Source organism: Oryctolagus cuniculus, chromosome 3, assembly GCF_964237555.1.
Source record: "Oryctolagus cuniculus chromosome 3, mOryCun1.1, whole genome shotgun sequence".
NCBI lineage: Eukaryota > Metazoa > Chordata > Mammalia > Lagomorpha > Leporidae > Oryctolagus > Oryctolagus cuniculus.
The window spans coordinates 110,674,379-110,691,400 of NC_091434.1; the positions used below are offsets into that span (position 1 = coordinate 110,674,379).

A 17,022-nucleotide genomic window follows, 5' to 3' on the forward strand; every position below is an offset into this window, starting at 1 on the left:
TTCTTTCTTCTCTCTTGGGGCTTTATAAGGAGAATCTATTTTATTTAGGACTGTTGTTTCTGACCTTCGTCTGTCTTCACTATACACACACACACACACACACACACACACACATATATGTTAAGTAAAGCAGAAACTATAATTTCTCATTGTTACTGATTGAAGTGGGTTGCTTATGATTGGAGAGAATACAAACAGTTGATTTTTTAAATGATAGTCATGCTTTTGTGAGTGTAAGATAAATTCAGCAACTATCTGGAATTAACAGTTAAGGCCTACCAGTAGAGTTAAACCATTTTTCTCTCCATTCTTTCTCTCTCCTCCCTGTTTCTCTGTGCTTATTTTTCTCTTCTGCTTACTTAGCCTAGCTCATTCCATCCTCCCCCTCTCTATTCTGTTATACTGTGGCACACTCACTAGTAAACGATGGACTTAAGTGGAGGAAAGGGCAGACTTTTCTGGAAATCCCACTTTCTGGAATGGTTCCCTGGCGTTTCAGGACATAGCACACCAGGACGTGGGCTTTTGTGTTGATGGCTGGTCTGTAGGCAGCATGAAGATGTGGTCTTCCCTCCTGAGGTCACATTGGAGCAGTCGTCAGCACAGCCGCAGTGCCCCACCCGTAGCCCAGAACCATGCAGAGTGCTCCTGTGACTCCCAACCCCCAGTGTGCGTCAGAGAGCACTCTGATGCCAGGCGCACAAAGCCTCACTGCCTGTGGCAGTTGGGAAGTACCAGGAATGAACATCCCAAGAGCTACCCTCACCCAGTGATTCTTAAAGGGTTGGGGTGCATAAGCCTCCCAGCTCTCTCCCACCTGGGGCAGGCTTCTGAGGCCTGTGGTTTGTACCATTTCTGCTTCTCGTGGGGCTTCATTTTACTTGCTTGGTACTCTGCTTTTTCATGGTTCCCATCCCTTCCTTAGCTCATTTCCTTGCTGATGTTTCTGGCATTGCCTCAATAAACTACTTGCACTCAAATCCTTGCTTTCTGAGAGCCTATGTTGGATACTAATGACTTAGAAATCCCGAGAAGCTGAGCTGTATAAGGGCTCTTTGGAGGTGACTACATTTTACAGATCTTGACTCTTCTATCAGTGCCCTTCATTTTCTGCTTCTCAGCGTTAGAGTTCTCTTACATTCCCACCTTTGCTGCCATCTCCAACGCTCCCTGTCCTCCTTATTTCTTCAGACAACTCCATTTTCTCCCTCTTGAGAAAGTTTTCCACTTGCCTCTGCGATGCCGTTCAATGACAACTCCTTGTGTTTCCTTCTCTTCCCTGCCAAGCTTTGGAATGAGCATCTGAGAAAATTGCCTCTATTTTCTCTCTTCACTTTTTGCTTAAGCACTAACAATTTGGGTACCATTGTCACACTTTAGTCAAACAGCTCTCAGGTTCCCACTAACAACTTCCTTATTACAAAATGTAAATGTCCTTTTTTCTGTTCTTTTGTCATTTCAGTTCCCATTGAACATAGAACATTTCCTTCCTTAAAATTGTGTCTTGAGTAATTGAATTGTTACAACTTAAGGGATGTTTAATCCAAATCTTTCACTTTATATGTGAAAGGGACTAATAAAGCCTAAAAAGATTGAGTGATTTGCATTGCAAGGTTCAAAAAATGTAAAAGCTGGGCATTGAATCCAGGGCATCTGACCTACTGTCCTTGGTAGAGTCTGTTCTACTACAAGAACTGTTTTTGATAAGTTCTGATCCAAATCTTTGCTAACTCATTTCTTCTTACATACATTCCTCCCAGCTGTTCTTTCACCATAGCCCATTATTCTCCACTGTAGCTGTCAGAATGGTATTCCTAAAATACCAATCAGCGCCTTTCACTCTCCAGCCTAGCCTCTGACTCTTTGTTACTTCACTTAAGACAAAATCCAAGCTCCTTTTCATGCCTTGCAAGACCTATTAAGATATCATTTTGTATTTTCTTGCAGTCAACAGGCTACAACTCACAGACTCTGGCTCTTGCCCTACCACTGGGCAGTGCTTTGCTGTTCCTCGTCTTTGGAATGCTCTTCTCCAAGACCATCACACAGCTGCTTTCTCTTCCTCATCTGAGGAAGTTCCCATGCCTTACATTTTCTCAACCCATACCAGTGTCCACCACATTGGACCTCTTCATTTTCTGCATAGCATTTTCCATAAGCCACAATTATATTACTTACTACTTTGATTGGCAATTTATCATGTTTCTCAGCATTAGAATACAAATAATAGAAAAAGGGAAGTTTGTCTTCTTTGACATACCTCCAGTACCTGGATCAACAGATGGCCCCAAGTCAGTGTTTAATAAAGAATTTTTTGAATTAAGAAATGAGTAAATGAATCATGTCTGATATTTGTGAGTGTGTGTGTGTGTGTGTGTATTTCTAAGGATCCTTTCCCTCTTTTACATCTGGAAAAAATTATTTGCACCAAAATCAACTGGTTGCCTTATAAATAAATAGGGTAAAACTTATTCTTGACTGACAGAATTTTTCAATTTTTTCTTTCACCAAATGCCCACTCTGACTCTGTGAGTGCTCAAGTATATCATTCCTTCAAAATGTATCACCTTCCATTTCCATGAAGTCATGTCTCACAGCCTTCATTGATCACCCCTTTTTTCAGATTAGATCAAATGACCCTTATGTTTTATACAATCTGAATAGTCATTTATAATATGTAGTGTCTTGAATTATTTTATATTAGTGCATAATGGGATTTAAGCACCATGCCTAGACACTTTAAGCATGTGAGTGTGCATACACATACTGGAGAACTTCTTTATTTGCCTATTCTGTAATTGCAAATATGGCTACTCTCTAAAATTTATTTGCTTCCCTAAGATCAACACTTACAGGGCTTTCATGGCTATTCAGACATATTTAGAGAAAAGTTTTAGTCATGCTGCATACACTTTATTTGCTGAAGCCAAACAAGGCCACACTATACCTACATCTTTTGGCTCTCTTACAGTAAATAAGTGTTCTTTTTGTACTCTGTTTAGTGAGATTTTTGTTTTCTGTGCTTTCTGTTGGTGATTTACTATTTAAGATGATCCTATACATAGTGCTGAGCTGCTCTCTAGTGTTTCTAAGCACAAGAAGGTGGTACTGTGCCTTGCAGAGAAAAGAGGTGTCATGTCGAGTTTGTTTATTCATGAGTTACAGTGCTTTTGGCTGTTAGTTAAATGCTAGTGTACTAAAAACAAAATAAATAAAGTATCTTCAAATAACATACATAAAGCTTGGAAAGGTTGTGAGCAGAGGTTCATAGAAAACTAACTGAATTCTCCTAGAGCAGTGGTTTAACATATCCTAATCCAGTGTTCACAAAAACTATATGGAACTACTATGGATTATGAGAGTACTATGGATTATGAGAATGACTGTGTGTGTGTGTGAGTGTTGGCATCGGCCTTCTTTAAGTGTTTTGGAAAAAAGCCAGAATTTATTAAAATAAAGTAATTTGCCCAAGATCATTTGCCAAGCTGCTTAATTGTAGATTTAAGTCTTTCAGCTTCCCATTTGCACAAAAAGGTTTCTTTCATCTTATTCAGTTGCAAGACTGTAACTATCATAGGTGGGTACTTCGAAATGTTTGTGGAAAATGGAATTAAAACACAAATTTTTATTTGGTGTGAAAAATACTTGAAATCCCTGCATAGTTTTTTTTTTTTTCAGAGCATATCTTTTTCTGTGACCTTTATGAGAACTTCTCTTAACATGTGTACAGGATACAAATGGAATTTTCTCTTTAAAGGAGCAATGAAAAACCATAATGCATACAGAAAAGTAGATGAAGGTGATGTTTTAAAAAATAGCATGTCTTAGAATTTCAGTTTTGTGTGTACTTATAGTGATATCAAATAGTAAAAGTAGAATACCTTTTCTCTGAAAGATGAGTTGATCGCAGTATCCATACATTTCATATTCCTTATCATTGCAGTGAAAGTCTGACTAGCGGCCAGACCTTAAAGCATCAAAGCTGTAAAAATGCTACCATAACCTGACTTGTTTCCTGGCATGTGGATGTGCACATTAAACTTTGTTGGCATTTATTACAGCTGAAGTCACACCTGCTGTGAGAATGAACACATTAGCACATTTATGTGGTTAAAGAGCCTCAAACCTGATTTCATAATCAATTGTACATTTATCCCAGAGACTGTATTTTATTCTAATGTCTGCACAAAATGAATTCATATGGATCAACTTACTGGCTTCACAGTTTCCATACACACACACATACGTATGTAAATACAGACACTAACAGGTAAATGTGTACCTTGAGATGTGTTTTTTATATTTTGATTATTTAAAAGAAGTGGTTAAATCAAATACTTTTGAAACCTCCTAAGTACCTTGGCGCAGTTTGAAAACTTTTTTGTTTTTCACTCTCTTCTGCTGTTCTTTGTGAAGTAGATGGTGTGTACATGAGGGTAAGATTCATTTTTTTGTTTGTTTCTGTATTTGAAAAATGAGCTTAGTAACAAATACAAATAAATATCTCACCATTGGTTACTCAGTTCAGTCCAGATGGTTGGCAACCAGCCACATTTAAGCAAAGATGTGAGCAGTGTGGTGTTTAGAACTAAGTAGTGTGATAGAGTGATATCACTGGTTGTGTGACGTGAGAGTCTTGACGGATGTACACAGTGGATAGGATTATTTTCATATGGTATTCTCTTAACGTTCCCTTTCTCTTGAAAACAAGAACCAAGTATGATATTAAACAGCCTTTCTCAAACTCCAAAAAGCTGTCAGAGACAAGGTTGAGTGAGGAGCTTTGAACAGGAAGACAAGACAGAATCACATCCTGTTTGTCTCCATCCTACTCAACAAATCCTGTAGTGTTAAAAAGTGACTGAGGGATCCTTAAAAGCTGGGTTATCGTGGAGCTGAAGGAACTAATTGGTTTCAGTTGAGAATTCATGAAATTTTATTCTTCCTTATTAATTACATGGTATATGTCCAGTTATTGTAATTATTCTATATTTGAAGAACAAAACCTTTTACAAATGAAAGTATGAAGGTCGATAGATTTTTCCTAGTTTAAAACATAGCTGAATTCTGTTGTGCAGATAAAAACAGACTAACTGCATGACTCCACCTGGCTGTGTTGCTTCTCCAACTGGGCAGAGGACAATTGAATTCTGAGGTGGTTGACCCCATGGCTTTGTCCTGGCATGACTCGGTAAAAACATCACCTGTGTGTAACAATATAAGCAACACTCAGAATGTTCTTAGCAGATTCCACTGTACCTCAGTCCTGGTAAGAACACAGAAGTAATTAGGGGATTCCAAACTTTTCAGCCTTAAGACCCAGGCTTGTTTTTCAGGGGGAAATTATTGAAAATAATAATTCTTTTTTGCTTTAGGAAAGACTGCCAGAGGAAGAAAGAAAACACAACGAAGCTTTGGAAGATCTTCACATGGTAGTAGACGAGGATTCAAGGAGCGAAAGCAGCAGCACAGATGAGGGAAAAGACAAGACCAAATGGCTGTTAGAAAGATTGAAAGCCCTAGAGGTAAGAAATGAAGCAATTTTTACACATTTAAAGAAAAATAACGGCATGTGCTTCTTTCACTGAAACTGGTTTGGAGTGAGGATAAATCTTCCTTTCTTCGATCTCCCAGACTAATGCAATCTAGTGTCTCCCATTGAGGTCTATTTGTCAATGATGAGGTAAAAGTTAAAATTTGTAGCACTATGTGAGGGTCTTGGGCCACTAGCTATGATCATATGGCCTTAGAAAGAGTATATGACTGTAATTCACCTTAAATTCATTTCTGCTTTCCAAGTGGATCTACTTTTAAAATCACAAGCTCCTTGAGGGAAGGGGTTGTGTGATGTGTCACCTTGTCTTCCCTCTGCCTAATGAAGTGAATGAGTGACTGAATACGTAAGATACCCAGTGGAATATAAAGAACGATTATAGCATGCATGTAAATGTTAAGAAGTAGAACTATTTCTTTGGAAGAAATATCTTGTGTAGAAAGAAATTCAATATAGAAAGCTGGGCAGTAGGCATTTGGCCTAGTGTTTGCAATGCCTGAGTCCCACATTAGGGATCTTGGTTTCCAGTTCCTGATGCTAGCTTGCAGCTAACACACACCTTGAGAGGCAATAGTGCTGACTTAGGTACTTGGGTCCCTGTCATCCACATAGATGCCCCAGGTTAAGTTACTAGTTGATGCCTGTGGCAGGCATTTGGGAAGTGAATCAGCAGAGAGGAGTACATCACCTGCTTTCTATCCACCTGTGTCTCTGCTTCTCAAATAATTTTAATTTAAAAAAAGTAGAGCTAAAACCAGGCTAAAGTTTTTTTTAAGGAGCTTTAGGAGCACAATATAGTGAAAGCCACAGATCCATTGTTAGTGGCATTTGGCATCACAAGTAACATCACAAGTATTAATCCCTGAATCTTTATAATAGCCATCAAAAAACATTCCAATTGTTTACAGTTGAGATCTCACATACTGAAAGACTTTATCAAAGCCATCTTTTTCCATGTGATGCCTTAACTCCTTTGCATAAGTTCACTAAGGACTTCTTCTACCATCTAAAGCCCTAGTTGTACCACAGGACCTATAAAACTCTGAGAAGTTCACTAATATACAGAAACATGCTTTGTTTCCAAAACCACCCTGCCTGTCCATTTTCCAGAGTGAATATGTCTGTTTTATTGTAATTTCCAGAGCAATAACATGGCATAATGGTTATGATTATAGATTTAGATTCCACATTAAGATTATAGCCAGATTCTTAGGGTTTGGTTTCAATATGTGATCTAGCTTAAAAAACCTACAAAGCTTCTTAGGACCTCAGGGACTTTTTGTTCTCAACTGCAAACAAGAGGATAGTAATAACTAATCTTACAGGGAAGTATTGATTATCAAATGGCTGCCTGCTACAGGGGTACCTGGTGTGTAATGTCTTATCCATCTATTCTGAGGTCTATGTTAGATCATGATCCCCCTACTTATGTAAATACAAGGATGAGTACAAGAACTGTGAAAGAAAAAAAATCTCAGCTCCTCCACACTAGTGTGACTGAAGGCCGAGAGGTAAGGAAGTAGCCTCAAACATAGGGTAGAAGAGTCAGCTTAGAGAACCTCTGGAGCCTATCCTGGGAGAAGGTCAGAAATCATCCCTGAACTCCTCACGGTTCTCACACTTTTGTCATAATTTTTAAATTATTTTTAACTTTTTTTTTTATTTGAAAGGTAGAGAGAAATCTTCCAACAACTGGTTCACTTCCCAAATGCTGGAAACATCCAGGGCTAGGGGCTAAGCTGAAGCTGGGAGTTAGAAACTCATTGTGGGCCACTCCTGTGAGTGGTGGGGACCAAGTACTTGAGGCATCTCCTGCTGCTTCCTAGGGTGTGCATTAGCAGGGAGATGGAATTGGAAGCAGAGCTAACACTCCAACTCAGGGACTCTGAAATGGGATGTGTCTTAATGCTGTACTTGCCCCATGCCTATGTCATTTTTAAAGACAGTGCTTATAAAAGGTTTAAGGCTTTCTCAGGGAGACTGGAGTTGCTATTTGAGAGTTTTCAAAAACTGACAGCTTTGACTTGAGGTTAAATGAAATAGATTCAATAGTAGGAATGTGTTGATATTATAATCTCTTACTTCCTTAGAACTATGTACTTAAGCTGTTTTTATTTATGGATTATAGTAAGAATTGGTTTTGGTTCATCTCATTGTCACAGGCAGCTTTGTGAAGGACATTTTATTTAATCAGTCTAAGAGGTATTTGGCAGTATTTGTTTCATAAACTTCCCCATTTAAAGGAAAAGTGCTGTTTTTTTTTTTCCTTCCATAGAAATCTCTATACTTCAGGTGATAACTCTTGCATCCAGCATTAGTTGGATGGAAAAGATGATATCTTTAAGTGTCATTGAGCCCCATAATTTAAATTCACAAAAATATTTTATTTTTTCAATTTTCTAAACTCACAGTATCACTGTGAATTACCTAAAATTCTCTGTTCACTATTAAGTGAACTTTCTCCTTGTACCCAAATCTCACTTTCCTCCACTTGAGGATATTCTAATATTTTTATTACATGACATATAAATATATATTTTATTATATCTGAGGGTGCTTCAAGAAGTTTATGGAAAATACATATTATAAAAAAACTATGATTTCAGATGTCTTTTCACAAAAATAAATTTATCCTTCGATTTCATTTCCATTAACTTTCATAAGTAGCCTTTAGTAACCCAATTTCCACAAGAATTTCATGTGCTACTTTATTTATTATTACAGATACTCAAGGTATAGCATCATTTGCATAGGTAAAAAACTGTTGTGGTGGTGTAGCACTGTGGCACAGAGGGTTAAGCTACCACTTGCAGCACTGGCATGCCATATGGGCTCTGATTCAAGTTTGATCTTGCTGTTTGCTAATGCTCCTGGAAAAGCAGTGGAAAATGGTCCAAGTTCACGGACCACTGCCACCCATGAGGGAAACCGAGCAGAAGCTTCTGGCTCCTAGCTTAGGCCTAGCCCAGCCCAGGCAGTTGCTGCCATCTGGGGAGTGAACCAGCGATGGAAGATCTCTCTCTCTCCATCTGCCTCTCCCTTTCTCTCTGTAACTCTACCTTAAAAATAACATAAATCTTTTTATATTGTTATGGGAAAATAAAGGGCTAATTTTCATGCAGAAAAATATTGCAATTAAATGTATTAAGGCTAATCCTCCGCCTGTGGCGCCAGCACTCCAGGTTCTAGTCCAGGTCGGGGCGCCGGATTCTGTCCCAGTTGCTCCTCTTCCAGTCCAGCTCTCTGCTTTGGCCCAGGAGTGCAGTGGAGGATGGCCCAAGTGCTTGGGCTCTGCACCCGCATGGGACACCGGGAGGAAGCACCTGGCTCCTGGCTTTGGATCAGTGCAGCGCGCCGGCCGTAGCAGCCATTTGAGGGGTGAATCAACGGAAGGAAGACCTTTCTCTCTGTCTCTCTCTCTCTCTAACTCTCCTGTCAATAAAAAATGTATTAAGTTGAATAAGAGTTTTCTATGCTAGATCATTCCTGTCTATGAAAGCAAAACAGTTAAATTGCTGACTATTAACATTTTGTTAATCAGCAACTCCTGCTTAAAATTAGTTTAATGTAATCAAACCTGGCTGTACCTCACAGTTATATGTAGAATTTGTAGTCCATAGATAAATACCCAAAACATTCTTTTTTTAAAAGATTTTATTTATTTGCGAGGTAGAGTTACAGACAGAAGGAGAAACAGAGAGAAAGATCTTCTCTCTGCTGGTTGGCTCCCCAGTTGGCCACAATGGCCAGAGCTGGCCTGATCCAAAGTCAGGAGTCAGGAGCTTCTTCTGTGTCTCCCACGTGGATACAGTGGCCCAAGAACTTGACCCATCTTCTACTGCTTTCCCAGACCATAACAGAGAGCTGCATCAGAAGAGAAGCAGCCGGGGCACTAACCAGGGTCCACATGGGATGCCAGCACCGCAGGTGGAGGCCATGCCTGCTATGCCACAGCCTTGGCCCTGAAAACATTCTCTAGGTACTGGGATTAGATAAGTTTTTAGACTACAATGAGAGCTAATCACAGACTCCCATGTGGATTGAAAGATTTGAACAGAAGATCCCTTTGCAAGATGTCAGGGGAACTGACCATAACGTATCAGACGACTTTGGGGAAAATGTGGTATGATATAGCACTGATTTTCCCATCAATGTGTTTTTGAAACAACCATGTCTGTATAATCTTTCTTGGCCCTCTGTGTGGTAGAAATCAGAGAGGAATGATGGTTAGGCTGATGGAAATTAATTCCGTTCTCCAAACAGTTCCTGAGAAAGTGTGGGAAAGGAGATGGAGTTATAGTATGGTTTTGGGTTAATATATGACAGTAATACTCAAAACCAAGTTGGTTGTGCTGAGGAGCCCTTGACTTTGAGCAATACTGTGTAGGCACCTCAGCCCAAGCCTGAGGAAAGTCTAGAGTCCCCACATCCACCTCTGTCTTGTTGCCTATGTGGTCCTTTCTGGGTTCAGTTCCTGATCACATTCACCTTCCAACCCTTCTTTCAGCACCAGCCTCATGTGAAACAAAGCCCCTTTACTCAGTTATGCCAAAGTGCAATCCCACAAGAGATCTGGGGTCATTGGAGACTGTTCTGAATGCTCAAAGCCTTCAACTTGGCCTTCCTAGGGCTGTTTCTCCCTAGTCCTTTGGGTGCAGGAATTCTCAGTAGCTCACTTCTCAGTTCCCAGCTCCCACCATAGAACTGGGCCAGTTCTTTCCTACTTATTCTTCCTTCCCACCATCAAGTTCCCTGTAAATTATTATGCAGAGCTCTTTAGGTCTCCATACTTCACTTTATGGACACACTGCATACTGTGTCCAGGCTCAGGAAGGTATTTTGCTTAACAATCTTACTTTCCTAAAAAGAACTCTAGTAGTTAAAACATGAGTTATATACATTCAAACACACACACACACACACACCACACACACATAAACACACATTTTCTTTGCTTAACTGTTGTATTCTCACCTGAGTGCCTTGCTATCAGCCATTTTCCTTTGTTCATGAAGAAAGGTAGGCCATTCACCTTTACTACCTAGCCACTCCTTTCCCAAGTCTTTGCCCATATTTGTTTAGGATCCTGATGTCTGTTGGTGAAGCCATCTGGTAGACTTTGTATCTGTGCCATAAGGGCTTCCTGGAACATCTGGATGCTACTTAGACATTCTGTTGAAATGTTCAATGCCCAGTGTGGTATTTTCACTTAGGTTTTCAAGGCTTCTGCTGCAGAGACTTCTTATTCAGCTTAGGAAAATACTCTCATCATTTTCAACAGCATCATCATGTGCTAGGTCCCTCTGTGAAATGAATATTCTGCACTGTACTACTGGCCCTAGGAACCCTGGGAGAGCTGCACTCCAGGATGCTTCAGCTTCATCTTGGTTCTTACCCCCTCTCTACTACTGTGCTTTGACAACTGGCCCTGGGTTTGTTCCTGGCAAGTTCATTGAATCCATGTTTTCTTTGTCTCCAGTCCTCCTCCCTAGTATCCCTGCCTCCCCTTTCCACATTCATGGACCACTCTGGCCTGACTATAAATCAAGCTACATATGCCCTTTGTTCAACCAACTCCTGTAGCATCTCTGATTCCCAGAGTGTAGCAGGGGGAAGAACAGAGTTGACACACCTGAGAGCTCTAAACCTCCAAGTAAATGTTGATGTCTTAGCTGTGACCTCAAGTTTGGAAGAACTTGGACTCTCAGAGGAAGGATTTCTTTAATGCAGAAAATTATGGCAATTAAATGCGTTAAGGTAAATGAGACTATTTTCTACTAGATTATACTTATCTATAAAAGTACAACAATTAAACTTCTGAGCATAAGTGTTTTATTGATCACTAATCCCTGTTTAAAACTAGTTGGAAGTAGTCAAATCTGATTTTACATCACAATTTTTGTAGGGCTTATAGTTAATGGATATATACTGAATACATTCTGTAGGTACTGGGATTAGATCACTTTCCAAGGTCCCTGACCCCAGTGAAGACACAGGAAGTATATCGTTAAGTAAAATAATATTTAAATAAATTAACTGAAAATATATCTGTGGGGAGCATTGTTGTATAGTGGGTTAAGCTGCCACTTGGGATGCTTGCATCTCACTTTGGAGTTCTAGCTTGAATACTAGCCTCTCTGCTTCAGACCCAGGTTCCTGCTAATGTGCCTGGGAAGGTAGCAAAAGATGGCTGAAGTCCTTTTGTCCCTGTCACCCACATGAGAAACTTGGATGAAAATCTTGGCTACTGTCTTGGCCCAGCCCCAGCTGTTGTGGACATTGGAGGAGTGAACAGCAGATGGAAGCTCTTGCTATCGTGTTGCTCATTCTCTCTCACTCTTGCTCACTTTCTTTGTCATCCTGTGTATCAAATAAATAACTAGAGCCTTTAAAAATGTCTCTATGTGATGTAGTTGTGTAGTAGAGGAAGTATGAGATAGGGGCGGGAGAAGAATTTAACTAAAAAGACCTCTGATATGAGATCATTTGCATGTCATATAAATAATAACGCATAGCTCAGTGAACATTGGCAAGTATAAAAGCCCCCTTAGAGCATGGTAGAAATGTTAGTTACAGGGCTGGAAATAAGAACTTTGTACTGGGACATAAGGCATATGATTAAAGCATTTAAAGAAGTTGAGTCAGGGAGGACTGGACCCTGTAAATCCTTATAAGCCACAGATACAATAAAGAATCTGAGAATAAGTTCAAAGGGAAGCTATTATAGATTTTAACCTATGAAATACATGATATAAATTTTACATTAGAAATGCAATTCTTTGGCCGGCGCCACAGCTCACTAGGCTAATCCTCCGCCTTGCAGCGCCAGCACACCGGGTTCTAGTCCAGGTCGGGGTGCCGGATTCTGTCCCGGTTGCCCCTCTTCCATGCCAGCTCTCTGCTGTGGCCAGGGAGTGCAGTGGAGGATGGCCCAAGTGCTTGGGCCCTGCACCCCATGGGAGACCAGGATAAGCACCTGGCTCCTGCCATCGGATCAGTGTGGTGTGCCGGCCACAGCGTGCCGGCCGCGGCGGCCATTAGAGGGTGAATCAACAGCAAAGGAAGACCTTTCTCTCTCTGTCTCTCTCTCTGTCTACTCTGCCTGTCAAAAAAAAAAAAATGCAATTCTTGAAGTTTTGTGGGCTGATTGTAGGATGGTGTAAAGTAAGGGATATGATGCAGAAGGAAGTTTTTTAGACTCCAGACAAAAGATGTTAGTAGACTGCTCTAGGGTGGATGTCTAAAATCAATAGGAAATAATTCCTGTGACCTAGAGGACTAGTGGGGAGTGATGGTGATCTTTTTTTAAAGATTAATTTATTTATTTGAAAGGTAGAGAGTTACAGAGAGGCAAAGGCAGAGAGAGAGAGAGAGAGAGAGAGAGAGAGAGAGAGAGAAGGAAGGACAGACAGAAAGAGAAGTTCTGTATCCTCTGGTTTACTCCCCCAAATAGCCACAGTGGCCAGAACTGGGCCAATCTGAAGCTAGGAGCCAGGAGCTTCTTTCGTGTCTTCCAAGACTTTGGGACACCTTCAACTGCTTTCCCAGGCCATAACAGAGAACTGGGTCAGAAGTGGAACAGCCCAGATTCGAAACCAGAACCCATGTGGGATACTGTGCTAGCCCCCTGATGGTAATCTTGTACGCAAACCCTTAACATGGGGACTTACCCTGTTCCAGTGCTGCTCCAATTAGCGTGCATATTTATACTATTTTAATCTTCAGAACAACTCTGTGGTGTAGAGCAGTTATTTTACAAATGAGGAAGCTGAGGCTCAGAAAGTTTGAATACTTTACTCAAGATCACGTGGTCAGTAAGGAAAAAGGAATCTGAACTCTAGGTGTGTGGCTCCACTATGTTCTTCTCTCCACTATGCTGTGCTGGTAGGATATGGTCAAGTAAGGTCATATTTTATAAGAAAAACCTATAGGAATTACTGATGGATTACATGTGGAATAAAAGAGAAGGTGAGAGATCAAGAGTGACTGAGTTCTTTGGCTTTCACAACCAAGTATGAGGCTGAACCAAACTCCTCAGAGAGACACAAATCTTGTAGACGAGGTAACTTAGAGAAATGAATATGCAGTCATCACTTTGTTTTACCTGTTGAGATGCCTATTGAACATTTAAACCATGATGTTCAATAGGCTGTTGGATATACAAGGTCGAGGTCAGGACTGGAGATATGGATTTGAGAGTCCTCAGCATATAGATGACATTTTATATTATGAGACTAAGAAAGGTCACATCAGAAGTGAGTGTAAATGTGATCAGGAAGAGAGCAGAGGACAGAGCACTAGGATGCCTCTGCGATAGAGATCTGGAACAGGATTGAGAGCCAGCAAATAAGCCTGAAAGAGCAGGTAGGCGGAGAATCAAGTGAGATGTCCTTGAAAATAAAGAAGAGTTTCAAGGGCAACCTTGTTGAATGCTGCAGAGAAAATAAGTTATGTGGAGCTCAGAATCCATTATTGACTCTGGATCTTGATAACAAGAAGCTATGATCTTGTTATTAAGAGTCTCTGATTAGAATGGTAGGAAGGAAAAGATAAGGAGCTAACATAGATAGCATTTTTGAGAACCTTTACTCTGAGTGAGTAGTTAGAGTTAAACCTGAGGAAGCCTTGCCACAAGAGAAACTTTCTGAAAGACAGTATGAAGATATGTTGGAGTGCTGATGGGAAAGGTCCAATAGGAAGGGAGAACCAGCCAAGTGCAGAAAGGATGACATGACAACTCAGAAATCAAGGGACCATAAAGGAGTGAGCCTTGGTCTTTTTGTAACAGCATGCTCTCGTGGGAGTAATCTACTCCCATCAGACCTGACCAGCGTTAATCAGTTCATGACAGAGGAGCCCCCATGACCTAATTAGCTCCTATGCTGTAGTACCTCCTACGTCCAACAGTACGTCAGCACTACCATATGGGAGACCAAGCCTCTAGCACATGAACTTTAAGGGGAGAAACCATATCAAAACCATAGCAGGTTTTTAATGGGATATATACTGCTATTGAAATAGTTTAGCTCTAGTTAAGTACCAAACCCAACTAGCTTTCATGGATCTTAGTCAACTTTAAATCTTAACTTCCTTTGCCCTTGAGCTTCAGTAGACTTTTCCTAAGTCTTCAAGCTCATGTTCAGAAGCCCTCCCAACACATGCTCCATGTCAGAGAACTCTTGAGCCTGAGGAAACATGGCATCAAAAGAGCCTTAGAATGACCTATGTGTGGCACCCCTGAGGTCATCACGAATATGCCCAGGTGTGGCTTTGACTCTTTGCTCATGAGATGAAGTCTACTTTCTTTTTTTAAAAGATTTATTTACTTATTTGAAAGTCAGAGTTACACAGAGAGAGGAGAGGCAGAGAGAGAGAGAGAGAGAGAGAGAGAGAGGGGTCTTCTATCCGTTGGTTCACTCCCCAATTGGCCGCAATGGCCGGAGCTGCGCCAAACTGAAGCCAGGAGCCAGGAGCTTCTTCCAGATCTCCCATGTGGGTGCAGTGGCCCAAGGACTTGGGCCATCTTCCGCTGCTATCCCAGGTCATAGCAGAGAGCTGGATCGGAAGTAGAGCCACCAGATCTCGAACCAGCACCCATAGGGGATGTCAGTGCTCCAGGCCAGGGCGTTAACCCACTGCGCCACAGCTCTGGCCCCATGAAGTCTAATTTCTTAGTATTCCTTATTGGCTATGTATAAATCTTTCCCTTGTTCTTCCTCTCATTTTCTCCTGTCCTAAGGCAATGTAGAAAAATTTGAAAGTTGTAAAGCAGGATGCTGGTAGTAGTCTGAATATGAATCTATGATTGTTTCCTTCTAATCTTTAGTTTCTATGACTGTTAGCTGATAAGTAACTTCAAACAGCTGTCTTAAGGTATCTAGCATCTGTCTGTTTACATCCAACTTTGGATCACGAGCAACAATCCTAAGCCAGGATTGGAGGCAAAAACTGCTATTCGCTAAAAGAGCTTGCATCAGGAAAAAAAAATCCCATTTGTGTAGTGTGTAACCTTGTACTAGCTATTTTCTGTTCACAAAGTTAGTGAATAGTCACGTTATGGAAAACCAGGAAAATAAGAGCAAAATTTAAAATTCTAATTGCACCAACCAGAAATGACTCCTATTGTATTGACATTTGGGCATGTATATTTCCAATCTGCTATTGTACTTAACCTAATTAACAAATTATTAAATATTGTATAGTTTTGTAGCCTGATCTTTCATGTAATATATCAAAACTATTTCTCCATGGTATTTGGTATTCTCTAAAAATATGATGTAATGGCTGTGTAGACATTTATCAAATGGATACCGAGTACTCTGTTTAATCCTGTTCTGTTGGCTACTTAGTTTGGCTACACTCTCATTATTTTTATGTTGCTATAACATTATACTATAGTACAGTGTTGTTAACATCCCATACAAATCATTGTACATATGTATGTTAATAGAATATTTTAAGTGGACAATTTTTAAATAACAGTCTTCCAAATAGTTAGATGTCTTATTTGTGGAAGAATCAGTGGTTCTCCAAAATCAAGATCCCAGAAATGATGCTGATGGAGCCTGCACCATTAATGAAATAGCTCCCAATCTGTTCTCTCTAAGGAGCTGCCATTTTCACTCACTCTGGGATAAATCAATAGGAAGTCCATGAGCTGCTGAAACAATGTTAAGGATACTAATTCTGGGGGAAAGTTCACAATGCAGGCAAAAGCAACCCTGCTATTCTGAGAGCATACTCTGTGAAGATGCCCTGTGATCACTCTTTGAGTTGCAAGTTGTACGGGCTTTCCTTAAACTGACTTCACCAAAGCAAAGGGTGGTTCTGTAACTAGAAACTCGGAGTAACAATGGATGAGGGCCCACATTAATGCAAGCGTTCAGACAAGGTTAGGAAGCTTTGGCCACCTCTCAGTTCTGATATTCGAGGAGCTGGTTTCGTTCTGAGGTAGGCTTTCTCCACCTGATGGCTAAGGGAGAACTGAGGCAGCAGCACCAGTGGAAATGTGCCTTCTCTTTCCTCACACTTGCAACAAAGTCTCTGCACTCCAGAGAAAGATGTCACTGGCTGGCATCCATGCTGCATTCTCCTCATCACCATTGGAAGGTAGAACTCCTCAAACCAAGTTTATCTCAATCCCATGATTTGGTAAAGGTTCTGGTTATTTAACTATCAGAATTGTTTTACCACCACCCAGAAACATGTATTGCTTGTTATCTATTCTCTTTTTCCTTTTGTGGTCGTCCTTCCTCCCTTTTTCCTCTGTCTTTGTCTTTCCCTCTCCTTCTGTGTCTGCATTTGTCTCCCTTCCTCCCTTACTGTCTGTCCATCTGTGTATGTGTTTCTCTCTGTGCATGTGTTGCTTTCACTTTCTCTCTCTCTCTCTCTCTCTCTCTGTGTGTGTGTGTGTGTGTGTGTGTCCTCAGCCCACATCCTACCCTTCCCCATCTCCCTCCTTCGACATT

The 17,022-nt window shown here is 40.6% G+C and overlaps 1 protein-coding gene across 15 annotated transcripts in view; it reads left to right on the plus strand.

Moving 5' to 3' along the window:
• The window catches only part of NCKAP5 (NCK associated protein 5), a 1,120,879-nt gene that overhangs the window by 826,704 nt on the left and 277,153 nt on the right, over positions 1–17,022 (plus strand). For all 15 annotated transcript variants that reach the window (XM_051849622.2, XM_051849623.2, XM_051849620.2 and 12 more), the window contains one exon: positions 5,376–5,525. In XM_051849622.2, the coding sequence (XP_051705582.2) occupies positions 5,376–5,525 (150 nt within the window). The remainder of the gene's footprint in view (positions 1–5,375; positions 5,526–17,022) is intronic.